Raw genomic sequence first — 27,901 nt, forward strand, 5'->3', positions numbered from 1 at the left:
GGCTTCGGAAGTTGAAGACGCACATGTATATCTATATTTAGAAAAGATTTAAAGGTTCCTCATATAGATGGTTATGGCAAAACCACCGGCCCATTAGGGTACCGGCACACCGGGCATTTGCCCGGATGCAGTCCGCCTCTGAGATTAACTGACAGAGCTCGATAAGCACACTCAGCTCACTTCACCTAAATCTTAGTTTGTTGATCCGTTGGGGCACCACACAAGATCTGTCGACCGTCTTTCTCCATTCCTCTCTTTCTTTTGTCTTGGAAAGGATTTTCATTCAATGAAGTCCTGTCCGTTCTTTGATGTTGTGTTCCCATCTGTCTGCCTCTTCTTCTTTTCCTGATTATGTTTCTTAAAAATGGTCTTTGCGAGCCCTCAGTACCTTGTGATGTGGCCATAGAGTTAGAGTTTGCGTTTTTTGACAGTGGTTATAGTGGTTAGTATGTCATCGTGAGGTCATATGGCTGAATTAATCCTGTTTCCAAATTCCTCATTTGTGATGCGATCTTTATAAGTGATACCCAAGATCTTTCGGTAGCATCTTAGTTCCATCACTGGGATCCTCTGCAGTCAGTGTCCAGATATCACAAGCACTTGTTATTATTCCATTGGCCTCCTTCAGTCGTAGAACGACTATGTTTCATCTCTAACACTTTTTCATATGGCTGTGGAGCCCTATTTTGGAGAGACACTCCCGTCCACATATACTACAGGTCATGGTGGCGTTCACTTTGGTGGTAGAGGAGCTGGCCATTTTCCGTGTGGCACGAATTTCTTCAAGAGCTGTCCATAGCGTTCTAGGTAACCGTCTCTCTCCAATTAGTGAGGTCTAAGGCTAGGACTTCCCAATAGTCACTGATTTTAAATCTCGCTTTATCACATCCACGTAACGGAGGTGGAGGCGACCAGTTTTACCTGAGCCAGACACAAACGCTAGTTATAGTATTTAAAAAATCGACAAAAAGCTACAATGGCATTCATCTTTTGTCATATCTTGCCTAACCATGCTATTCTACAGTTCAGTTGTTCTAAGTGGGTGAGTGGTCAAGAGGCTAAGTACGCTTACGCGAGCAGAGTTGTGTTTACTGAGCACCTAAAGGCAGCATGGATAGAACTTCTCCCAGTTACCCCTCCCCCACCGGTCCACAAGCGAGATTGAACCAATGCGCTCTGAGCATGCTATAAGCATGAGAGTATAACCATATAAAAGCTATAGTTTATTTATTTATTTAAGTCTCGCCTACAGAAAACCCTTGCTGCTTTGTAATAAGATCATCATTCGTACCAGAAACAGCTGACTATTTAGTCATGTAGGCCACCGCAGGTGGAGCCTTCAGTCAAGTTGCAAGAAAAGTCTGTTCGAATGCGCCTTTTAACTTTTAATTCTAACGGGAAATCTAAGCACATCTTTGCACTTCCTTTGCCTTTCAATCAAAACCGTGTAGTGTGCAAGGTGCCTAACGTTTTTTGTTTGTTTAAGGAACAGTCATATGACTTGGTAACATATTTGTCACAAGGAATATAGAATCAACCCTCTTGTATTCGTCTATATCACTGCACCTGCCAACCTCATCGTCTGATCCTCCACATGCTCCCTCCCGTCAATGCACCTGCGAAATCGATTATGGTTTCATTATTGCTTTCGTGGAAAACTGTGCAGCGTTCATTGGAAAACCTCAACGCAGAAAATAAAGAGATAGATTAGAATATCTTCATAATTTTATCTCTGACAGAAATATATTCCAGTCTTGCGGAAAAAAATATTAATTTTAAAGGATTAATATTTCTAGACATTACAGGTATGTATAACTTTCTGTAATGAATTAATGATTATATAATTATACGACGTAGTATTAAATGTTGTTTAAATCTTTTAGTAAAATTATTCTTTTTAAATAAATATTTCGAGACTTCATTTATTAGCGGCCCCCGAAAGTGGAAAAAACGCTATTAGATTTGTGTGGTCTGTCTGTCCGTCCGTCCGTCCCGTTTAGATCTCGTAAACTAGAAAAGATATTGAAAATCCTACATCATGATATTTTAGAACTTTCAAAGTTATAATGCAACAGCTACTTTTTTCTTTTTTGAAAAAAATAAAAAATAAAAAATTTTAATCAACTATGCAAGGAATTTTTTTCATAAAAGTACACCATTTTTTACAACTTTTCACTATTAACAGTAACAAACACGGTAGACTATTTAGTGGCGAGATAACTGTTTATCATATTTTTTACACATTTATGGAAATGAATTTAGATTTTTGTCAAAATATTTTTTCTGAAACTAACTACTACATTTACAAAAAAAAAAAATTTCACTTTTTTTTTAAAGAGAAAAAAATCTATTTAATATGCATATAAGTAGAACATAATTTAAAACAATAATTAATAAATAATTTTTAATTCTTGAGGATTTGAATAAGAGAGGGACATTTGACAAAATACAATAAGATCATTAAAGATCATCAGTTAGGCCAGGTTCAATTCTATCTTCATCTTCACTTTTACCTAACTTATTTCTGCTGTACCGTTTGGGCACATCATAAGATCGGCAAACCTTCTTTCGCCATTCTTCTCTGTCATCTCGTTCTGTCTGAAGAAAATCAATGCGCCCATATGAGTCACTGGTTTTAGTTTCTTCTTGAGGCAAAGACAGGACTTTCACTAAAACTAAACACCAAATAAGACAAGAATTTTACTAAACCTAAGCTTTAAAAAGGAGAAGAATTTAAATAAAACTAAACAGCAAACGAGACAAGACTTCTATTTAAACTTATGAATTTACTTTCTTGAACTAGCAATTTCTTTTTGTTTTGTATCTAATTACAGCTATGGGCCTACCAAGCGGATTCACTGTTCTGCACTGTGTTGGGACAATTCTACTAAGCATTGGCGTTCTACTTCATATAGTTGGACTGGCCACGCCAAGCTGGTCTTCTGGTTCTTTCTCAGCATCTTCACAAACTACATATGTCAGTGGGACCATCATGTACGGGCTGTGGAAGTTCTGCATTGGAACGGACGCATGCGTGGAGTTACCCTCCCAAAGATTGACAGGTGATACACTTTGATCATGTTTTATATTTACAGTTTGATGTGTCATTCAATATTTCAATCATTTTAGTCATAGGCGTGAGGAACAACACGTACATTTTAGAAACAAAAATATGGAGTGGAAATTACGCTGTAAGTAAGCTAAGCACTTTTCAGAGATTTGTTATTCTTGAAAAGTATCTACAATAACATTTTAACCTTAACCTTACCTCTTACTATTACCAAGTACATAAGCAATACTAAGTATCTCAAATTTTAACCCTAACTCTTACCAGATAAGTATTTTAACCCTTTTCCCTCTAAACTTACCAAGTTAAGGTTGAAATTAACATCATTTGGTGGGACCTTAAACTTTCTTACATGCCAACAATATCTCTTCCTGTTTATAATTTTAAACGGTTGAGATTCATATTTTAATCTTAACACTGGGCAGATTTTTTGAATGAATTGTAAGCTATCATTTGGACGTCCTGTCCTATGAGCTTCTGCTTGCTGCTCTCGGTTTCTTGGGAGGTCAACATTTTTTACAAAGCTTATATCAGTTCTCTCTTTCTGTTTGTCTGTCTGGGAAAAATCAAAGTATTTACACGTTATTTCTCCCACACCCATTCTCTTATCAAGTTGAAACTTCGAAGAATTATTCATTGGCATAGACAAGACATGAATAAATAAAAAAGTAAACAATTAGTAAATTAATTAGTGGTAATTAATTATTTTGTTTGATACCAAAAAAGGGAAACTAATTATTCAGTAGTTACAGATATGGCTAAATTTGTTAACCCTATTTCACCCTTGCGCATTCTCCGGTCAAGTTCATACTTTAAACAATTATTTATTGTACCTGACAAAATATGAATCGATTAATTAAAAAAGATTACTCGATTATTTATCGGTAAATAATTATTTTTGTTTGATTACAAATAAGGGAAATAATGTGTACATTATTGGTAGATATAATATGGGAGCTGTAGGCCTCAGAAACAGATGACCTTTACATCATCTGCCCTATAGCCCACAAGGTCTGAAAAGGGGAACTTTGTTATCGCAAATGTAAGTTATGAAGTGTGAGATTAATCGACGCAGTAACTATATTTTAATTTCAAACGTATGTGCAGCTATGGATATGCTGCATTCAAACGAGGGCTTTATAAAAGCGCTATAATGGTTCGAAAAGTTTGCTATTGTTTAATGGCGTTAGAGATAACATGTTCTACACACGCACGCCATTTTCATTGAGAGAAATTTTGACCGGAACTATTTCATTTCTACTGATATTTAAAGACAAAAATTCTATTCACTACATCGGGTTTCCCCCGCAATATATCATGACTTTTAGTATTAAAATTTATTCCACTTCTCTCCCCCTTCCAAAGCGAAATATTTTTGAGTACTGTAGAAGATTTCTCAAATAATTTGTTTGTAATATTTATCGTATAATCCATTTGGCAATAAGTATACAATTTAGCAGACGACTAGCTTTATAGCAGTGCTGACCAAACTTTTTAAAACTAGGGGCCTTATATATTTTCGACACGTCTTTCATCGGTCGATTTGCATGGATGATTTGAGCAGACGTGAAAATGAAACAATGCGCGACCATACGAGTTGTCGCTAATTATAAAAAAAATGGCGCTACTTCATATTGATCCTGCAGGGGAGTCACACGATCAATAGAGCCTATGGATTACACCGCGCTTTTATTGTTTGAAGAATATGAAAAGCAACACGTGGCGTCGGGCGCTGTTGGTGCGACAGCCGCTTTGTGAACAATTACATAATAATTTTGTCAACGTGCTCATCACGCGTTGCTAACTGAGTCTTGCGCCTACGTTTGTCATTACCTGCCAGCACTCGGGGATGGTACAGGGACACTGCCCTTGATCTTGCACAAGACAGCCTTGCGACGCGGGTGTCTTGTCAGTGCATACCCATTATGGAGCGAAGCTTGAACAAAGCAACAACAAAAGAATGAAACAGTGTTTACAAAAGTTATTGCCATAAACATTTCGACTCGTCTCTTTCCTTCATTTCGAAACTAGCCGGATATAACCCATTGGCCTGAGGGCCTTAGTTTTAGCATTACTAATCTAGTGGACTGGACTTAGATTAAAACCCCTATCTCAAACTTGGCTAATGTTTCTTTCAATTTTTTTTCTTTCGTCACGAAAATAAAAGTAGACTGCGAAAATGGGTTTATCCGTTAAGACGATACATTCATATCGAATATAAAATACTTCGAAAATGGGTTTACCCAATTTTCTTTCAAAGTTTTGTGGTTTAATAAAGATAGATTTAGTTATGTTTTTTTTTATATTTCTGAGGCCTCCTGGTTGTGGGAGGGACATTAAACTTGAAATACTGGCTCCGGCATGATCTAAGAAACATTTAGGCCTATGCTAAGCTTGGTCAAACGGTTTTGATTTCTGTATGGGGCATACATACATATATGCATACATACATGAAAACTTACACACATGCGTGCATACGTATACCTTTCTTTTTGCTTCATATATTCGATGTAGAGGAAGTTATTAATAATGTTACAGGCCAAGCGCAAAACCCAGCATCAGGCAAAGTAGACAATGAATTCTGGATTAAACTACGTTGACTAGTCATTGTATAGAATGACTAAAACTGATTTATGCAATGTGTGAAATGTTTATTTTAATTCGTTTTTTTAAAATAAAAATCTTGTATCAACTCTGTCTGTCTGCATGTCTGTCTGTAAAAAGAATGCACACGTTATTTTTTCAAACCCATTCTTGCATCAAGCTGAACGTCACACAATTATTCATTGACATAGACAAGACATGTATCAATAAAAAAAAGTAACCACTTGGACAATTAATTACTGGTAATTTTTTTATTGGTTAAATACTATTGGAATAAAATGTCTAAATTTAGTTGCAGGCTGTGTTTCTTTATTTTATTTTGCTTCGATCGAGTGATAAACAGTTTAAAAAAGTCACTTCGTCTGACAAACTCATAATAATTGATTTTACAGCCTATGATTTACTAACATACTAGTGCCTTTGCGTAGCATACGCCGCTATTTTGCAGGTCCGGCCTTAGGCCACTGCAAATTATGCGATTGCAGTGGGCCCCGCACTTTCATAGAACCCGAACTTTCATAGGGAACCGCGCTAATTCAAGGTGTATAAATTATTAATTTAAACCATTTTAGAACTTAAAATAGATTTCCCGCGTCCTTCTGTCGATTTACCAGGAACTCCTGGAAATCTCCCGAAATTGCAAAATATACGAAAAAGTCATTAAAATATACGGAAATATATAGACAAAAATTGTCATTTTAGGGTGCCATTCAATATGGAAAATGCCAATCCTACGCGCAATAAATAAAAAAAACGGCATTATGCATTAGCTATAATTGTGTAATCTGGTGAAAGAAGCTTCGTCCAGGTCGGTCCAACGAATAGGAGGTGGGAACAACGGATGTCCGCCAAGATAGGTAAAGAGAGCGTACTGTTGTCAAAAGTCTAGTGTGGCAGGTGTCAAGATAGGGAAGGAAAAATGTGACGTTGGTGCCAAATTGGGGGGGGGGTGATTGGAGGGGTGGTGGTAGTGTATTTTAGCGCTCGATGGGCTAAGTTTAAGAAATTTAATAAATAACATGTGAAATTAAAACAATTAAATGCTTGGGCTTGAATGATACCTTGATTTAGCTAAAACGGGTCGTTACAGGGGGGGGGGGGAGGAGGGGGTAAAAGGGATAAGTAAGATTGTGTTAAACTTTTTTTAACGTTGAAAGTCGTTGAAAGTTTCCTTATCAGTACCAAATTAGTTTCAGCATTACTATTTTTATTGGCCAAATAAAAAAAATATTTTACTTTTTTGATACTTTTTTTTTTTAGATGAATGGAGGGCTGCTGGTGCCTTCGCAATACTGGGTATGCTGGCAGGACTAGGAGCTTTAGGTCTGGCCTGCATGTATTTTGTTATGCGTGTTCTGGCTAAGCCAGATATGAACATTTTAAAATTAATAATTCCGGCAGCTGGAATCGTAGCACGTAAGTATTTTAAAAACGTCATGCAAGGAAAAATCTGCAATCGTTTTTGTGCTGTCTGTGTGTCTTTCTGCTATGTTTAAATCTAAAAGCGTGGCTGACCGCTGATCTCAAAAATGGCTCTAATGATTATCCTTGAACTTTAACAGTTGATGTATATCGCTGCGAAACGAATTACTAGATCGTTGACTGCATGGGGGAAATTCTAATTTGACAGTTGTATTTTTTCGAAGTAAAATATTTATATATATAAATTTGGCTTCAGTACTAGACTTAGAATAATTTACATCTAGAGCAAAAATAGGTTCTGAAAGGACTATCGCGTTCGGGAATTTCCGAACGTAAGGCTTTATTGTTTCAAGAGTACAATACATTAATGTTCGCGAAAATTTTGCGCATAGTCTTCTAAGTCTAGATTTAAACGCCTATCATAGGAATTATTCAAGAATAAAAACAAAAGCTTGGCGTAGTCAGCCGTAGTGTGGCGAAATTATGCGATAATTAAGTAAGTTTAAAGTTGTTTCAAGTTTATTGAAAGATTATCTAGCCTTTACTTATTTTATTTTACGTAAATGTACCTTACATTACAAATAGACTCTAAGTCTAGAAGAGGATTAAGATGACACTAATTTATAGCAAAAAAATTGGTCAGTTTATTATAATCATCATTGTATCCTATATGTCCATGAGCTGTATGTATATTGTTTAATGTTTGAGTTTGAAGGCATTAAACACAAGAAATGTATATCATCATTGTTTCTGAAAATGGTTTCTACTATATTTATCTACGAATCCATAATTATCAGATATATTTGGAGAAACTACTACGAGTTAATGATGCAAATGTACAAACTAATACACCGTATGGTGTGCGGGCTTCTTCAGTGCACGGACCAAAGGTTTGAAACTCACCCCCCATTTATCGCAGACAACTTGCTACACTACTTTCAAGAAGAACTTAAAGCCCTACATGTTTACATTTTTTTTAGATCAGTTTATCATTTTAGCTGTCGTGTTTTTGTTTGTAATATTATTATAGCGCCTTGAGCCTACATTTTGTTTGTTAACAGCGCTTTATAAATAAAATTATTATTATTATTGAGTATCCATTCGGGATTTGTCACTACTCATTGTCAAAAAAATGAGCATCAATGATTAACTATGTAACCAGAAAAAAAAATACAAATCGAAGAGATGGCAAAAATTGATTCTTCCGATCTGAATGGTGTTAAAGTAATAATATTTTTTTTATCTGCTTTAAACCATTTCTAATCAGCTTCCGACATCCAAATATCATAGACCTTTTAAAGTTGTGAAGCAACTTTTTTTTTATTTTGAAAGTAAATCATTTAAATTTTAAAAGTTAATATGTAAGCTGTTTCGTAATACAAATATACCATTTTTTACAACTATTATTATTAATATTAAAAGAAACCACGAGAGACTAACAGTTACACCGTCATTCTAGATTTTTGCAAAAGTTTCTATCAATTGTATCAAAAATCTTTAATAAAATATTCTTCTTATTAAATTTAATTTGGTTTCTTATATAAAGTGTTAATATTTTAAATAAAATGTTTACTTTTGTTTTAAAAGTCAAAGAATATATTTAGTATGTATAGTTGTCAAATATACTTTAAATCTTAATTTAATGAGTAGTTTCCTATACCAAGCACTGCCCGTTTGGTTACACACGTAGTATTAGCATTTAGAGACTTAACCAAAGGGAAAAGATTTTCCCTTAATGCCATGAATAAGAGATTGACCCTTTAGAAAACAATCAATTAGATAATCTTTCAATATTATCGGATTAGCAAGGTTGACATTGACCTATATCTTCTCAATTATCAGTTCATTGAATACATCTGAATATTAACACTGTAAGATTGGTAAACATACTCCTGTTCTCCGTATTATGTGGTATCGTGTCGTTGGTCGGCCTAACTTTAAAATGTTTGCGGCTAAACTCTTTCTTTTTGTCTAGTCGAAGATGGGGTTGTGTTTTTTAAAAATAGCTTTTAGTTCATAGATTCAGATATTCTTGTTCAAAATGTTTAAAGCTGTCTATTGTGAATTTCAGTGTTTCCACACTTACTGTCTTTGTGACCTTGTTTTGTACGTAATTTTCTTAGTTTTAAAATAAAAATACATACATGATGTATGTACAACAGTTTTTTTTTTTTTTTAAGATTTAACTCTTTCTTTCCTAATTGAAAATACCATCGTTGATTTGACTACATAAAGTTTTTTTTTGTTCTATGACATTAATTTGTGTTATATAAAAAGAGCACGGATTCCCATTTAATTCTAAGCCAAATAAAAATATTTTCTGATTAGAAAGTGATTGAAGTTTAATCATAACAAGTAAGTGAGCTACAAATGAGCGAATGATTAATTCCGTCGGATCATGGAAAATGAAAGGATTTCGATGTAAAAATGATTAGGCATGATATAAAAACAACATTATGATCGAAATAAATTTTAATTAGGCATACATGTTTCATTACTTAAAATAAAATTTTTGATATACACAACTACTTTTTCTGTTTCAGTCCTGTGTGTTGTCATCAGTACCAGTTGCTATGGAGGCGGCGTACACCCTAAAATCAACATGAACACAGCAGGCTTTACGTCTGTGGGCATCGGGTACTCCCTCATATTGAGTGCTATCGGGGGAATCCTCATCTGTGTAGGCGGGGTCCTGTTCTACGTAGCAGGCACGAGGAGTCCTCAATAAAATTACAATGTCTCTTGTGCACAATTAGTACCAAAAATAAAGTCATTTGGTGTAACTTAACGTCATAAATATTAATGAGACATTGACAAGGCTGAACCTGAATGTACTTGACACTTTGGTTTGATATAAGATTGATAGGTAAATAGGATGATATGCATAAGCTTTTATACGGTATATATATATATATTGGTTGATTGATTGATTGATTGAGAGAGAGAGAGAACGAGATAGAGAGCAGAGCCGGCCTTATATGATTGGAGGCCCTAGGCGAAGTGACATTGGTGGCCCAAAATGAATTAGTAAAATAAAAAATGGACAGCGAATAAATTAGGCATAATATACACAGTTTATTTAAAACCTAGCATATTTCAACCATAACATTTGGTACAAGTTTTTATTTAAAAAAAAACTGTGAAGCCCTTACTAATCGGAGGCCTTAAGCTGCTGCCTAGTTTGCCTATGCCTAAGACCGGCCCCCGGCCTACAGAGACGGAGAGGGGAAAAGGAAGAATGAGACTGTTTAATGTTGTTGTAAAACAATGTAAAGATTTGTTTCTAATTATCTCACTGGCGTCACTAGAGGTCGCGGGACGCACGGGGTGACACCTACCTGGAGGGACTCACTTTCTCAAAATTAAATTTAAATGGACTTGTTATCTTCCTACAATGAGAAAAATAATGCGTTGTTGAGACCAGGAGAAAGAGTTTCTGAAGATAAAAACTGCAGAAAGACGCTAACAGTTTCACTGATCAAGAAAAGAAACAACATAATCAATAGATGTTCTTTTTAAAAATATTTTCCTGGGGCGGGGGGTGACACAAAGAGCTTATCGCACCGGTGACACAGACTCTAGTGACGCCACTGATCTCATGCGTTTATTTAGAAAACTTTAAAAAAAATTTTATTATAGTTTTAGTAAAATAAAAAAAAAATCAAACAAATGTTTTGTCATTTTTAAAACTGTTGTCTTCACATAGAGGTGGTATGTCTATGTATCCATCTACCTGTATATATCTTTCTGTCCACTCGTCGGTCCGTTAGTTTGTCTATCAGCAGCAGTTCTTATGTATGTATGTATGTATGTATGTATGTATCTGTCTGTCTGTCTGTCTGTCTATCTATCTATCTATCTATCTATCTATCTATCTATCTATCTATCTATCTATCTGTCTATCTATCTATCTATCTATCTATCTATCTATCTATCTATCTATCTATCTATCTATCTATCTATCTATCTATCTATCTATCTATCTATCTATCAGCTATCACTTTAATATTAAAGAACTTTATAACAGACACTGAAGCGCATACAAACGATCCACAAAACTGGGCTACTATCTCCACACTCTCAAAATTTAGTTAGTCAACAGCACTTTAACATGGCCACATCTTTGTAGAGATGACAACTCATAAGCATTTCATTGTAAAGAGGTCGGAACATAGGTACTTCATTGTAAAGACGACAAAACATACGTACTTCATTGTAAAGAGGACAAAGCATAGGTTTTTCATTGTAAAGACGACAAAACATACGTACTTCATTGTAAAGAGGACAAAGCATACGTACTTCATTATAAAGAGGACAAAACATACGTACTTCATTGTAAAGAGGACAAAACATACGTACTTCAATGTAAAGGCATTAATCTTTTGTCACATCACGCCTAAACTAGCAGTTCATTCGTTGTAAGCTTTGCCTACGATAAATCCTTGACAGATGACAGTTTTGTAATAAGTTCATCGTTCCTTCCAGAAAAAGCTGACTATTTAGCCATGTAGGCTACCGCAGGTGGAGAGCTTAGTAAAGTTGTAAGAAAAGCCTGTTCAAATGCGAAATTTCACTTTTAACCGAAAATACCAATAGAAATACACATCCTTGCCTTTCAGTCGAAACCGTGTAGTGAGCAAGGTGCCTTACGTTGTTTTATTAGTTTAAGGGGCAGTCACATGACATAGTAACTGGTTTGTCACAAGGACTATAGAATCAACCCTCTTGTATTTATCTCTATCAATGCACATGTTAATCTTATCGTCTCATCCTCCACATCCTTCCTCCCGTCAATGCACTTGCAAAATCTAGTATGGTTTCATGATTGCTTTCATGGAAAACTGTGCCGCGTTCATTAGAAAAGCGCAGAAAATAAAGAGATAGATTAGAATCTTTTCATAATTTTATCTATGACAGATTATATTCAAGTCTTGTGGAAAAAGATAATTTAAAGGGAATAATATTTCTTGACAATACAGGTATGTATAACTTTCTGAAATGAATTAGATTATATAATCATACGAAGCAGTATTAAATGTTCTTTACATCTTTTAATGTAATTACTTTTTTAAAGTAATATTTTGAGACTTCATTTAATTAATTTAAATTTATTTGCATTTTTTTTTTTAAATTTATGAATATTAATTTTATCAACTCTATCCTATTTATTTGTATGAAATTAATGGTATTATTCTGTTATTGAATTGTCAACTAACAGGATAGTAATTCCACACACATTTCATCCCCGATATTTTTGTAGCAAATTTACTTTGGATTGTTTTTTTAAACAATAAGCAATCCACATCTAATTTTAAATTACATAATCATCATCATTTATATTATCTTCCCTTAGAGATAGCAAGGTCTGAAAGGGGAATTTTACTTTTTTTTATACCTAATTTGATCTTTACATCATCTGCCATATAGATAGCAAGGTTTGAAAGGGAACTTTACATGAAAATAAGCATAATCTCATTTTCTATTTACACGAAAGTAAGCGCTATCCAATATCTTTTTCTGTCTTGCCATCTTCTTTTTTTCATTGTTTTATCTTTAAACTTTAGCACTACACAAACACGAATTTTCCTCACCTACAGCTGTTGAGTGCATGTCTTGACCACCTTCTAAGCAGTTTGTCTTGCGCAGATCCTCCAATAAAGACTGATTCTGAAGTTGACTTCTAATGAACGAGTCTAGGCTACATTTTTATGAACAATGCAGAACTTTGGATTTTCAATCTTATATATATCCCCTTCTGTCTCGGAAAAATATAGATACACCCAGATGAGTCACTGGTTTTAATTTCTGCTTGAGACGGGGAATAATCTGGTGTAGCTAAAGAAGCCAATTTTGGAGCTGCAGCTTTGCTACAATTCTTGCGTGTATATGTATCTGTTTTAGGGCTAGGTGTTAGGGCAGCTTTCTTTTCCTTTCTCTTGATTAAGGCAGCTTCATTTCTTTTGCTCTCGGCGAGGTTCGTACCACCACGCACAGTCTGTCAATAGGCTGTCCAATCCTGGACTATTTCCTCCCACGCGCTTTTGTCGATGACAGTAGTTCTCATGTTTCGCTTGCAGACATCACTTTAGGTTATTTTTTAGCGTAAATTGGGTCTGAAACAATCTGCAAGCCCAGCATAGAGGACGTCTTTAGGAATTCTTCCATCTGACATGCGGGTGACATGTCCGAGTCAACGTAGTCTTTTCTGTGTCAAAAGAGCATTGATACTGTGCATTCGACCAATGTCAAAACGTTCTAATTGGAGACACGATCCCTCAAGAGGATGAAGATTATGCGTCGCAGTCAGTTGAATCCATTTAGTGAAAACTATTTAGTCTTTGCTCTTGATAGATGCATTTTGTAAAATTTTGTAAAATTGAACAAAACACAATATTAGAAAAAAATAGTCATTATACCGAAAGTCAATGTTCGTCTAATTTTATTCTAAAAACTTAAACATCATATACGATAAGACTTTCGCCGAAACTTAACACCAAACCAATGAAGACTTTCACTAAAACTAAACAGCAAACAAGACAAGACTCTTATTATTAAAATTTATGAATTTATTTTGTTGAGCTAGCAATTTCTTTTTGTTTTGTATCTCTTTAGAGCTATGGGTCTACCAAGCGGATTCACTGTTCTGCACTGTGTTGGGACAATTCTACTAAGTATTGGCGTTCTACTTCATATAATTGGACTGGCCACGCCAAACTGGTCGTCCGCTTGTTCAACTTCTGGCTCAAAAACAAAACACGAAAGTGCGACCATGACCATGACGTACGGGCTGTGGAAAATGTGCATTGGAACTGACGCATGCATGGAGTTACCGTCCCAAACATTGACAGGTGGTACATTTTGATCATGTTTTATATTTACAGTTCGATGTGTCATTCAATATTTCAATCATTTTAGTCACAGGTGTGAGAAACAATATGTACATTTTAGAAACAAAACTATGGAGCGGAAAGTAAGCTAAACACATTTCAGAGATTTGTTATTTTTTTAAAAGGTATCTACAATAGCATTTTAACCTTACCTCTTAATCCTCAACTACTATTACCAAATACAGAAGTAATACTAATGATTTTAAATTTTAACACTAACTCTTACCAAAAAAAAAATATTTTTAACCCTTTTCCTTCCAAAGTTACCGAGTTAACGTTGAAATTATCCTCATTTGGTTGGGACGTTTGGCCTTCTTACATGCCGACAAAAGCTTTTCCTGTTTATGATTTAATACGGTTGAGATCCATTTTTCATCTTAACACTGGACAGATTTTGTGAATTATGAGCTATCATTTGGACTTCCTGTCCTCTGAGGTTCTGCTAGTTTCTGTCGTGTTCTTAAGAGGTCAACATTTTTTTAAAAGCATATATCAGTTCACTTTGTCTGTCTGTCTGTCTGAATGTCTGGTAAAAATTAAAATATGTACACATTATTTCTCCCACTCCCATTCTCGGATCAAGTTGAAACTTTACTCAATTATTTATTGGCATAGACAAGTTATGAACCAATAAAAAAAAGTTAACAATTACTAAATTAATTAGTGGTTATTAGTTGTTTTGTTTGATACCAACAATTATTCAGTGTTGACATATATGGCTACATTAGTTACATCTATTTTTCCCTCGCGCATCCTCCGATAAGGTTAATACTTTAAACAATTATCCATTGTAACTAACAAAATAGGAATTAATTTTTATAAAAGTTATTCAAATACTTATTGATAATTAATTATTTTGTTTGATTACAAATAAGGGAAATAATGTATACATTATGTTGTAAAATGTTTTATATGTTTCGGATGTTCCTTCAGAGTTGAAGATAGTTTACTTCCTAGTCCAAACCTCCCGCAGGACGACGGGGGATGGGAGCGGGCTGGGTTTGAACTCTCGACCGTCGATAAATCCGAACGACAGTCCAGCGATCAAACCGCACGACCAGGCAGCCATCCATTATTGGTAGATATAATATGAGAGCTGTAGGCCACAGAAACAGATGACCCTTACATTGTCTGCCCTATAGAACACAAGGTCTAAAAAAGTGGACCTTTTTGTATAGCTGATAAGTGTGTGGAGTTCTCGACATTTGCATAAGCTTTCTTTTTTTTTAAAGGATTCTTTCTAAGTTAAAAAGTGTAATCGACAACCTGACTATATTTTAAATTTAAAAGTAAGTACGGCTATAGGTATGTTGAATTCAAAAGAGGGTTCTATAAAAGCGTTATAATGGTTTGAAAAATTTGCTATTGTTTAATGGCGTTAGAGATAACATGTTCTACACACGCACGCCATTTTCATTGACTGAAATTTTGACCGGAAATATTTCTATTTCTATTGATATTTAAAAACAAAAATAATTGTCACTTTATATTTAGCGCAATCATGACTTTTTAGTATTAAAATTTATTCCACTTCTCTCCCCAATCCCAAGCGAAATATTTTTGAGTACTGTAAAAAATTTCTCAAATCATTTGTTAGTTCAATAAAATATATTTATATATATATATATATATATTGTTGTAAACTTGTCCCCCCCCCCCCCGACTGACCATTTTTCCCCACGTGAGATCTTTTTGAATTGTTGTTTATGTTTTGGAGGCGAAACGGACCTGAGCGAGTGTGTTGAGGAAAAAGGAACTAGAGTTATGATCGTGGATTTCTCAACGGAGGATTGTTTTTTTTTCTTAAATCGGTTTTGTGAATAGTGGTATGTACATTTGATTAGGAGGACTGTGCAATTGTTTCGATTATTCGGATTATTGACTGTTCGTAGTAGATTGTGCTTCTGCAACGAGAAGAATATCGGCGACCTGACAATCGGTGAGTTAACTATCTTTAGCCTACTCCAAAGTCGTAACAATATATATATATATATCTATATAAAACATTAAAAAATCAACAACAATGTATCTTAGTTAAAGTTTAGTGTTTATCTGTTGTTGTTTTTTTAAGTCAGTGTTATTTATTAGGCGTAAAATATTCGAATTGAATTACGTATCAGCATTCAACTAGTAAAGTATACATGCACAATACAAACAACTATGTATATATTTCTTCCCTTTTGTATCAATGACATGCTATAACAATGTAAACAGCTGAACCTTAATTAAATGTTTAGCGTATAATCAATTTGGCAATAAGTATACAATTTAGCAGACGACTAGATTTATAGCAGTGATGACCAAACTTTTTAAACCTAGGGGTCTTATATATTTTCGACACGTCTTTCATCGGTTGATTTGTATGGAAGCTTTGAGCAGAAGTGAGAATGAAACAATTCGCGACCATACGAGTTGTCGCTAATTATAAACAAAAATGGCGATAGTTCATATTGATCCTGCTGTGGAGTTACACGATCAATAGAGCTTATGCATTATACCGCGCTTTTATAGTCAAATTGTCCTAAAAAGAAACACGTGGCGTCGGGCGCTACAGGTGTGACAGCCGCTTTGTGAAAAATTCGAGAATAATTTTGTCAAGGTGCTCATCAGGCTAAAACAGAAACAGATGACCTTGACATCATCTGCCCAACAGACCACAAGGTCTGAAAGGGGAACTTTACTTTTTTTTTTTACTCATCACACAAGTTTCTTACTGTGTCTAGCGCCGACGTTTGTCAAGATCTAAATTTAACCTGCCAGCAAGTAAGGAGAGAGAAACTTGCGGGTAGGGGCAGTGCCCTTGATCTCCTTGCACAAGAGAGCCTTGCGATGCGGGTGTTTTGTCAGAGCATACCCATTATGGAGCTTGAAAAAAATACCAAAAGAATAAAACACTGTTAGCAATAGTTATTACCATATACATTTCAATGTGTCTGTTTCCTTTATTTCAAAATGTAGAAAAAGCTATTTAATAATGTTACCGGCCAAGTGCAAAATCAAGGATTCTATAGAATGCCTAAAAACTTTAGGCTAAGTACGAAATTAATTCTTGATTTTCTACTTAGCCTAGGCATTGTATAGAATGACCATAACAGCAGTAGGCAATGTGTGAAATCTTGATTCTAATAGTTTATTAATAATATAAAAAAAATGATTTAAAAAAGCTGATAACACGATGAGATGATCGTGGAAGACAAGTTCTCACATTCAACAAGGCCTCGGTGCATTTCAGATTTTGTCGGATCTATTGATACGTATTTCGCCATTGAAAAAAAAAAAGTGCTTATTACTGTTTATTCTAAACAATTCTTGAAATTGAGCTTAATAATCAGCTCAGTGGTCTGTATAAAAAAAATATGATGCTAATAATAATTATAATTAGCTGTTTTCTAATTTAATTTCTTGCTGTCATGTTGACCTAATTGACTTGAAGTCCCATCCAGATAAAACTAAAAAGAAGATGTTTGTCAAGTGTTCTACGCGTTTCGTGTGTTACTTCAGAGCTGATGATTATCTACTTCCTAGTCCAAGTCTCCCGCAGGAGGACGGGATCGAGACAACAGGACGTAAGTCCAGCGCGCATACCGCACAATCACGCAGATAGATAACATCACCAGTTCTAGTACTCTTTTTCCTACTAAATACTATTGGAAGAAATTGTCTAAATTACTCATTACTCTAGTGGTTTAAATTGAATTGCATTTTGTTTTTCGAATGATAAACAGTTTTGAAAAATCACTTTGTCTGAGAAACGTATAATAAATATAATCATTAATTCTACAGCCTATGATTAACTAACATTTCCTCCATTGAAAGACGTTGTCTCTTTTATTGTACTCCTTTGTGTTTGAAGGTTTCTGGTAAGCCCCACTGGGCCTCACTGAGTTTTGTTCTCAACATATGATAATTTATAAGTAGAAAAATTTTATACAATATAAACGTGTACAAATGGAATATCTGCTAGACGATACCCTCCTATGCTTTATTGGCACATTTTTTAAATTATAATTTCATTGCGTAAGACAACTGATTTAAACATTATTAAATTGCTTTTAAATTCATATTTAAGAAGAAACTGACGCAAATATTTGAAAATAAGAGTACCTCATTAATTAAGTGTGTTCTGAATTACTTTGATTCTCTGTTGCTGTTTCAGGAAGACAGTTTTACCCGCTCAATGTTTCGGCATCTTTTAATTAGTCATTGTAGTCTTCTTAGAAGAAAATAAACAACTATTTTCAATTACGATTCGTTGATTTAAAGCTAAGTTTCCTACACCTTTTCTTCTCTAACAAAACACATTCTGAGTACGCCCAGATATTTGAAATGACGTGACCCGAAAATAGATCTATTGTGAAATTGTGATAGAGAACCAAACAAAAACCCATAGCTTAAGATATTACAAAGCGAAAGTGAAGCTGGACAGGTCACACCCTGCGATAACCAAAACCAATGTAGCAAGATAGGCACTTGATTGGAATTCGCAAGACCCAACGAAAGCTGAAAATGGACGGTCATAAGCGAAAAAAATGATACTGGAATGGAAAGGGAGCGAATAAAGAAAGCTGCTCAAGACCGTGTTTACGGACAAAAAGTCCGGTTAAGTCCCTTTGATCCCCTGGAAGTTCAAAGGGATAAGTAAGATTTTTAATGAACTTTTTAAAATGTAAATCTTTTGTTGAGAGTAGCCCTGTTATTGCCAAATTATTGCAAAGCAAATATCTCTGATCAGGTTAAAATAGTACGCAATTATTTCTTGTACCTGACAAAATAAGTGTCAATACAAAAATTAACCCATTAGTTAATTAATCAATGGTAATTAATTATTTTGTTTGGTATGAAACAAAGGAAAGAAATTATACTTGACAGATGTGGCGGTATAATTAGAATTAGTCCTCTGTATACTTTATATAGAAACTTAGGTCGTCGCTTAATAGTTTGAAAGTAACAATAGATAGATATTGTAACGATTCTCACTATTCAGGCTCTCTGCCAACTTCTACACATGACAGTACCAGATCAAAGAGCTTGACAATTCTGGGCTGTACAAGTATTTCACAGTAAACAACAGTACCGCCGTATCAACTCTTGTACTGCTGTAACTCTACTGCCTTCTCCTCTTCGTTTCGAGCTTGCACTAGATTCAACGGTTCATGACTGGCTTCACACACTGGGCTTGTTTTGTCGAACTTGATCTTCTAGATCAACATCAAGTCTCATACTAGAGATGTGTTTGGACACTACTTCGCACAGAACCGTCGTAATGCGCCGTAAAGAACCACACCGCTAAACCGCACGGATCTGTGCTGTAGTACACCTTGTTTTAACTGCGACACCTTCGCTCTTTATATAGCGGCCCGATGGAACGTCACGCGACCATTCTGGTTGATCTACATGACAACATCCGACATGATTGGCCTGAGTAGTGTTCACTTTTAATGTTTCTTGAAACAGCCCCAATCATTGCTATCTCAAGTTGTCACGGTGGACCGCTCATCTAGCTCTGATCTGGGGCGATTTGCGTCGACTGTCTACACATTCACAGCTACCCCTAGCCACATTACCATCACAGTTATAACAATATGAAACTTTTCTATTTTCATAAACACTTCGCAGGTACAGTGGTTAATATATTGGCTTGAGGAGGCTTGAACTTGTATTGGAATTCCAGTCTTACAATTTTGTTTTATAAAATGCATTTGAAAAGCTACCACGTTAACCGTCACACAATCGCCTTTCTTTCTTCACATTCCTAACCTTCCCCAACAGACGCAGACAAGAGATAGAATCGCAGCACATTAACAAATCTAAAATCATGAAAATTCACTAAACTAAAAAAAAAAATGTTATAAAATAAAATATTTTAACCGTACGAACTTGTTATTGTTAGTCTAGAATCTAGACCTATAACTATTACAAATTTAAGTACATGACTGATTTAAAATAATTGATACTAGTATTCTTTATACAAGCTTTGTTTTTGTTTTTTTTTAGTATTTTGTTTTTCTTGTTTTATGCATGTGTATTTATGTTTAGACTAAAAAACAATAGGAGCGGTAAAGCGCTTGGCTTCCTAACCGGGGTCCCTGGTTCGGATCCTGTTGAAGACTGGGATTTTAAATTTTGGAAGCTTTGGGCATCTCTGAGTCCACCCAGCTCTAATGGGTACCTGGCATTAGTTGGGGAAAATAAAGGCGGTTGGTCATTGTGCTGGCCACATGACACCATCGTAAACCGTAGGCTAAAGAAACGGATGACCTTTACATCAATGGCCCTTTAGACCACAAGGTCTGAAAGGGGATTTTTTTACTTTTTTTTTACTTTTTGTAATAAACAAAAGTATTTTGTTTTTACTGACTTTTTTTTTCTAGATGAATGGAGGGCTGCTGGTGCCTTTGCAATACTGGGTATGCTGGCAGGACTAGGAGCTTTAGGTCTGGCCTGCATGTATTTTGTTATGCGTGTTCTGTCTAAACCAGAGATGAAAATGTTAAAAGTAATAGTTCTTGCAGCTGGAAGTGTCGCACGTAAGTATTTTAATGCGTCATGTTAGAAAAAAAAAACGGGTGTCGTTTTTGTGATGTCTGTCTGTCTTTCTGTTATGTTTAAATCTTAAAACTTGGTTGTAAATCAGATTTTTCAATCTCTGCACCGTGTTTTGAAATCACAACGAATTCGCATATGATTTCAGTTAGTCTTTAATTATTTTCAAATATTACTGCAAGGAGATAACAACTCCACCAAAAAGAATACTTGTTTTTTTTTGTTAAAGGCAGCACGAAAAGAATATATTTTTCCATATTATAATATAGTAGTTTGTGAAATGGCGAGCCTTTCGTGTACACATGGGGCATAGTGGAATCCCCTCCCCCCCCCAAAAAAAAAAATAAAAAAATTTCTCAAGAATTTTTTTTTTTGAACGGTATTCGTATGATGTAAGGCCTCTATTGGCTTTTCTTTCTGGATGTCACCTGTCACAATATGAAAATATATTAAAAAGCTTATTTCTCCTTTTAATAAACAAATAAATAAATGTGCTATAAACAAAAATCATTATCGATAATAGGCTGTTCATTAAAAAAAAATTAAAATAACAATACAAAAAGATTAAATAAAATCACTCTTATGATATATATAACATTTAGTTCCGTTGCTAGAAGGTCTAAACATTTCTTTATAGATTATATTACTCAGTTTGCTTTCAAGTTAAAAGTAAAGCCTTTTGATTCTTTGAAATTCTATTACTTTAAATAATAAAAAATATATCGTGGCTTGAATATTTCTTGCCATTGGCGGATCCAATGGGGCCCGCGTCTAAGTTTGTGTGATAACACAAAATATCTTTGTAATCTTGTGTCTTATAATCTTATACACTTTGAACCCAGCCCTGCTTAATTATTGCCGCCAGTCACTTTCTCATAGGCAAATCTAGAACTAGAATCTAGATCTAGAATAGAATTAATATGACTTAACACGTTTAATCAGTGGCGTCACTAGAATGGGTGTCACCTGGTGCGGTATGATGAGTGTCTTCCCACCCCCCCTCCCCAGCGTTCCATTTATTCCTCCCAATAAAAACTATCGTTGTTTAGTTGTTTTATTTGCGGCGCTATAATACAGTTCGTTGATAGCTGTTAGACAATGTTAAAATGAGTGTCGAGGCTATTTTCAAATTGTGTTGTCTCTGACATTAGTTTTTACATAGATTAACATTAAGATTCTAAAATTAGAAACAAGTTAAACATCAACTGAACGTATTATCCTTAGTAAACATTAAACAGCTTTTATTACTCTTAATGGAAACTTTTTAACTTTGTAGTGGTAGTTACCTGAGGACGAGTAATGAAAAAAATTGAACTTTACGAAAAGTATATTGATATATTGATCGATACAAAAACTTGAAAAGAAAATTTTTATTCATTATAACATTTACAAACTTAAAGTTTCCTTTACAGGATTTAAAAAGTATAAATAACTTTCAACTCAATATCTTTTGCGACTTCATTTTCAATGGACAGAATTGCTTGGTTTGAAATTCGTTTTTCAAAAGTTTTTAATAGCTGTTAATGAACTTTAGTTTTGAAAAGCTTCGCCACTTAGACTTGTCACGTAGACTTGCTATTGGATGGAAACAGTTCAAGGCTTAAATCAAAGGCTGGTAGAGAGTCGTTGAAGTCCTTGCTGCCTGGAGATGTCTTCTAGTTTTGGTCTTTCTGTTTAAATATCTTGTCGTCTGGCTCAGTATAAAAGAGATGCACTCTTTAATTTAATCCCTTCTTCTCTTTTTGAATAGTGAATCCGACATCTACATATTAGTCTCCTGATATTTTCATATTGTTAAACTTATTTTTCTTTTGTAATAACATGCTAGTTTGATTTGACAAAAGTTATCTCAAGAACAGTTTTAACTAACTTGTCATACATTTCGTAGAGTAAATGTTGAAGTGCTCTAGCTTAGTGACAACTTTGCCAATAGTTAACTCTTTAATTTGAAGTTACTCTTGTGTTTTGGTTACCTTTTTTCTCAGTACATCTGCCAACAAGAAAGTCAAGCAATTAAAGGTTTGCATGTATTCACAGACAGCTGGCACTTGTTTGCGCTGCGCCTCTAGTGTTTGTATTTTCAGAGCGATAGCAAAGATTCTCGCCATCACCCTTTCATCAAATCGTTCCTTTATGGGTCTAACAGCAACAAGATGAGCACACCAGCCAGTTGTTCCTATGACACTCTAGCATTCATTAAAATATACCATCGATTGGTAGCAGCGGCAAAGAAAGAAAAAACAAATAAGAAAAACGAAAAGATGTATGTTAGAAGCATTTTCTGATTCAGAATTTTGACCACATAGCTGTAAACGGTGTACACATCCATTCAAGTTTCTTTTCCTCATTAATACTGCCTGCACTGCTTCATGAATTCTTGACATTGTATCTGCATTACCATGTCCTTGAGCTCATCATATCAATCCCGTTCCAGGCGTTTTAAATTATCCGAACTGATACCATCAGCTTTTGGTTCACTTAAAGAGGAATATCCTACAACATTTCTGTCAATTAAACATTACCATCGCTACTGTTAATATATCTTACAACTTCAGAGATCTATGTTAGTTGTGATGAAAAACAAGATACCTTACAGCATTTATGTCTCTGATAAGTATTTCCTTTAAGTGGCTTAAACATTTATAAACTCTTTTTAATTTGGTACAAGGTTGGAAAATAACTTTTTTTTTTTTTGCATCGCCCCCTTGAGTTATTATATCAGTACTAGCTCGTATTTGGATAACATTTTCATAATCTTAAGAAAAAAATTCCATTATTCATGAAAAATATTCTTCGATTCGCCACCAAATACCAACGTTTGCTTTGCTAGAAACAATGTGATATTAAGACATCTATAAGTGCAAGATGTTCTTCTGTTTTTCCCACCTATACGTCAATCATAGCAATGACTTCCATGTCATTTTTTTGTAGCCTAAGTCTGCAGTCTATTTGTTCCAAATTTAAAAGTCTGATAAATGTTCTTCAGTCTTCTCGCGAGTTTCTCATTGTGATCATGTCCACTATCTATCAAACAAGGAAATCTTGCTATTGATGTTTTCCCCATTAAGAATACGTTTATTCAACCATTCCTAGGCTTTATGATCTAGCTTCTGTCACTTTTTAAAGTTGTTTTTTTTTTTTGGGGGGGGGGGGGGGGTTGGGGGGGGGGACATTTTGTCCACTCGGGTGTCACCCCTTATTGGGTGTCACACGTTGCGGCCCGGCACTCCCCACACCCCTAGTGACGCCACTGCGTTTAATCCTAAAATTATTAAATCTAGAGTCTAGACCAATATTATGATCAGGACTAGTAGGCCTACTGGTACCGGGTAAGAGTCTGCATTTTGCTGTTCGCATCCGATTCGCTTCGTAATGTAACACTACTGTTTACAGAGTAAATAAATCTGCACCTCTAAGCTGTAAGAAGATAAGCTATTGCCTTAATAATTCATAGATGTAAATTTTGTTTAAAGGGTTAACACCAAAGCTGCTCAGAACCGAGTTCGGTTGAGAGGTGTGGTGCGCCTTATGACCCACTGGGAGTATACATGATTAGATCAAGTTAGATGACAAGTCAAATGTAGATGTCCGAGAAATTACGGGTGCGCAGGTTGAAAAAAATAAAGAACGAAAATGTGGGTTCAAAAAAAGAGAGAGAAAGAGAGAAAGAAAGAGAGAGAGAAAGAGAGAGAGAGTGAAAGAAAAAGAGAGAGAGAAAGAAAAAGAGAGAGAGAAAGAGAGAGAAAGAGAGAGAGAAAGAGAGAGAGAGAGAAAGAGAGGGTGAAAGAGAGAAAGAGAGAGAGAAAGAGAGAAAGAGAGAGAGAGAGAAAGAAAGAGAGAGAGAGAAAGAGAGAGAGAAAGAGAGAGAGAAAGAGAGAAAGAGAGAGAGAGAAAGAGAGAGAGAAAGAGAGAGAGAGAGAGAGAGGGAACGAGAGATTGAAAGAGAGAGAGAGAGAGAGAGAGAGACCGGGACGTTTCATTTCATTTTAACAAATACAATAATCCACAAAGCTAAACGTATGTTGCGAGATCGCTAATATTTGTCCCGTTTATTGAAATATAAAAAAAAAAGAAAGGGAATGTAACTGCTGTAATAAATAAGATTGAGCCCTGGGTCAACGGGCGTAGCCGATGTGAACTGCTAGTCTTATAAAAATATAATATGTTTAAAAAATACTGATTTTTGCGTGTCTGTTTCAGTCCTGTGTGTTGTCATCAGTACCAGTTGCTATGGAGGCGGTGTGCACCAGAAGCTCAAAGAGAACACAGCAGGCTTTCAATGTGTGTACGTTGGATACTCCCTCATATTAAGTGCTATCGGTGGGATCCTCATCTGTATAGGTGGAGTAGCGTTCTACATAGCAAGCATGAGCAGTCTCTAATAGAATTATTTTCCTCTTGAGAGCGATTATTATTTTAAAAAAATAGTGTCATTTTCTCTCACTTAAAGTCACGCATAATAATAACATATAATTATATTTTAAACATATTAAGAAACCTTTTAAAGTAGATTTGTTACATTTTTTTTTAAATAAAAAAACTTAAAACAAATGTGTCATTTTTAAACTAATGATATTCACATAGATGTATTGTGTCAATCCATATATCTGTCTGTCAATATATCTATACATCTGTATCTGTCTGTTCGTCCATCATGGATGAGGAGCTGGCATCCACGAGCAGATATACTATGTTCACTGTATTTAGGAGCAGACTGATCGCAGACCGACTTCAGTCTACCCGTGCAAGTCTCTATGACTTGAACAGCTTGATAAAATACAGTTTCAAGAAATAAGATTTGTCTATGAACATCACGGAATATTTCTGAATGTTCTTAAAGAATGTTAATTCTTCCTTTCTTTGAGGTGTTAAGTTACAGGGCCGGTCCTGCAGATTGCGGGGCCCTATGCGAAGCGGATTGCGCGGGGCCCAGTCTGGGTAAGGATAAAGATAATAAGTCAAAATTAAGATTTTGTACTAGAAAATAAATTCGTCTTTGCATTTTTACATTACTGAGTACAAAATCAGTCAAATTAACTTTACGCACCATCTACAATAGATAGTAGTTTTTCAACAAAAGCCGATAAACATTGAGATCTGCCTTTTAGATTTATTATCGACATGCAAAATATCGCTTTTGTTTTTAAGAGGTCGAGATAGATTTAGATCTATATTTGTGTCCAAGCGACTATTGAATTAAATTAAGTATTTGAACTTGTTCTGGTAAAAAGTCGCCTTACTATTACATTTTTATGTATTTTTTTTTTTTAGGCCTACATTTTTATTTTTTAAATGAAAGCTGACAATGTCGTTTTTTTTTTATCGCGAGTTGGATTGGCGTTTGAGTTTTGCAGGAGTTTTCAGAAGAATTTTATATTTTAATCTTAATAATTTCTGGAGATTTTCATGACTTTTTTTGCAATTTCAGGAGAATTCCAGAAACTCTTTAATAATTAGTTAAAATGGTTTAATTTAATAATTTACACCTAGAATTCGCGCGGTGCCTTTGAAAGTGCGGGGCCCACTGCGGCCGCATAGGTTGCAGTGGCCCAAGACCGGCCCTGTTAAGTTACTAATTTTAGTGTCTTGCCAAGATTCAGTCCGCTTTATGGATGTTGATGGTAAGACAAGATTATTCATATCTGACATGTCGTTTTCATCTTCTCTTGTATAACAGCTAAACATGTTATGACTTGCTCAGTGTTTTCTAGACTTCAAATGGCGTGTCTGTCAATTCCATTGTTTGATTTGACACTTGAATTCGGTTTCCTCTAGGACTTTTCATTTTACAGGTGTGGTAGGAGCTGACATATTTCTTGACATCTTTGGTGATGCCTGGAAAATAAAATTCTTGAAAAACTCTCTTCTTGGTTCTGGTCACACCCTTATGACCGGCATGTGGTAGATCATGCTCTGCAGCAACGATTGTTTTTTCATGTACGTCTGTTGTACAATTATTTGATCAACCGTTTGTTCTTGTTGCTGCGACTATTCTTCAAGAGAAGTTCACCTTTAAAATATGGTTCATTTTCAAGTTTTGAAATCTTGTTTACTTGTGTCTTCTGGTACGTTTCTGTTCAATGTTGGGTCTAATTTCTGTTCAATGTTGGGTCTAATTTCTGTTCAATGTTGGGTCTAATTTCTGTTCAATGTTGGGTCTAATTTCTGTTCAATGTTGGGTCTAATTTCTGTTCAATTTTAAATTCCTCATGTTTGAATTCTTGCAGTACTTTGGTATTGTCAATGGTTTCATTGGTAACTACTTCTAATTCATTTAGCAAGTTTTGTTCATTTCATAGTGTTTGTTCGTTTTGTTTCTATTTGTTCTTGTTCTTTTCTTATCGATCTCGTGACGACAGCGTAGCATTCTTTTAGTCTCTGTGAAATAATTCTTTCGCTTCATTAATAAATGAACATGAAAAGACGTTAAATGTTATGTAAATATTTATTGTGATGCCTTGTCAGGCAAATAAACGTTATTTATCACAGCAGAATTATTACTGGAGAAGTAGAAATACAATGTAATTATGCTGTGTCATGTTAAACAACTTTCATTTCAAAGTAGAAGTACTACTAGATACGTATAAATAATATGTAAATAGTTGTAATGATGGAGGCACGGTGGCTGAGCGGTACAGCGCTTGGCTTCTGAACCGATGGTTCCGGGTTCGAATTCTGGTGAAGACTGGGATTTTTATTTCGGGATCCTTGGGCGCCTCTGAGTCCACCCAGCTCTAATTGTGCTGGCTACATGACACCCTCGTTAACCGTAGGCCACAGAATCAGATGACCTTTACATCATTTGCCGTATAGACCACAAGGTCTGAAAGGGAACTTTACTTTTTTTTTTTTACTTTATTTGTAATGATGCCATATCAGGCAAACGAACATTATTTTACAGTAGAACTGCTACTGGATATTCTAAATTTTATTGTAGAATAATATTCTTTTGTTGTAATACCGTGTCAGGCAAAATAAATTTATTTTCTCAGCAGAAGTGTTTTCTTTACTGAAGACGTGTGTATAGGTGAATGTATTACTGGTCTTATTTACTGCGCCGATTTAGTAAAGAATCAAAATGGTTGATTCAATCTTAGATCTAGACTTTGCTAGGTGCCTACAATTACAGTGCCTAAACTTCCTAGATACTTTGATAAAAAGGATAGTGGACTTCCTGCAGGTGAACCGATTCAATGCTGATTGCTGTCAAAGGAGAAATAGTACAGACACACGTGTGACACAATAGTTTTGTTTTAATTGGAAAGGGAGGTTAACAATTGAACAATTTCTTTTGCACAAGTCCGACTTACTGTAGTAAAATAAACACGTAATCGAAATAAATATAAATAAAAAGTTAAAGATATGGAAGTGGTAAACT

General features: G+C 35.1%; 2 protein-coding genes across 2 annotated transcripts; both read left to right on the plus strand.

Annotated features, from left to right (window-relative positions):
- Window positions 1-1,662: 1,662 nt before the first annotated feature.
- On the plus strand, window positions 1,663-10,704 carry LOC106078871 (uncharacterized). The gene is made up of 4 exons (XM_056013478.1): window positions 1,663-1,805; window positions 2,835-3,062; window positions 6,932-7,087; window positions 9,637-10,704. The coding sequence occupies exons 2-4, from the start codon at window positions 2,837-2,839 to the stop codon at window positions 9,819-9,821; spliced, it is 567 nt and encodes a 188-aa protein (XP_055869453.1). The 5' UTR covers window positions 1,663-1,805; window positions 2,835-2,836; the 3' UTR covers window positions 9,822-10,704.
- Window positions 10,705-11,845: 1,141 nt separating this feature from the next.
- On the plus strand, window positions 11,846-27,675 carry LOC129923266 (uncharacterized). Its single transcript, XM_056013528.1, has 4 exons — window positions 11,846-12,072; window positions 13,706-13,941; window positions 20,352-20,507; window positions 24,724-27,675. Exons 2-4 carry the CDS (start codon window positions 13,710-13,712, stop codon window positions 24,903-24,905), a joined length of 570 nt encoding a protein of 189 aa, XP_055869503.1. The 5' UTR covers window positions 11,846-12,072; window positions 13,706-13,709; the 3' UTR covers window positions 24,906-27,675.
- Window positions 27,676-27,901: the final 226 nt, after the last annotated feature.

The sequence above is a fragment of the Biomphalaria glabrata genome, chromosome 16, assembly GCF_947242115.1.
Source record: "Biomphalaria glabrata chromosome 16, xgBioGlab47.1, whole genome shotgun sequence".
Classification (NCBI taxonomy): Eukaryota; Metazoa; Mollusca; class Gastropoda; family Planorbidae; genus Biomphalaria; species Biomphalaria glabrata.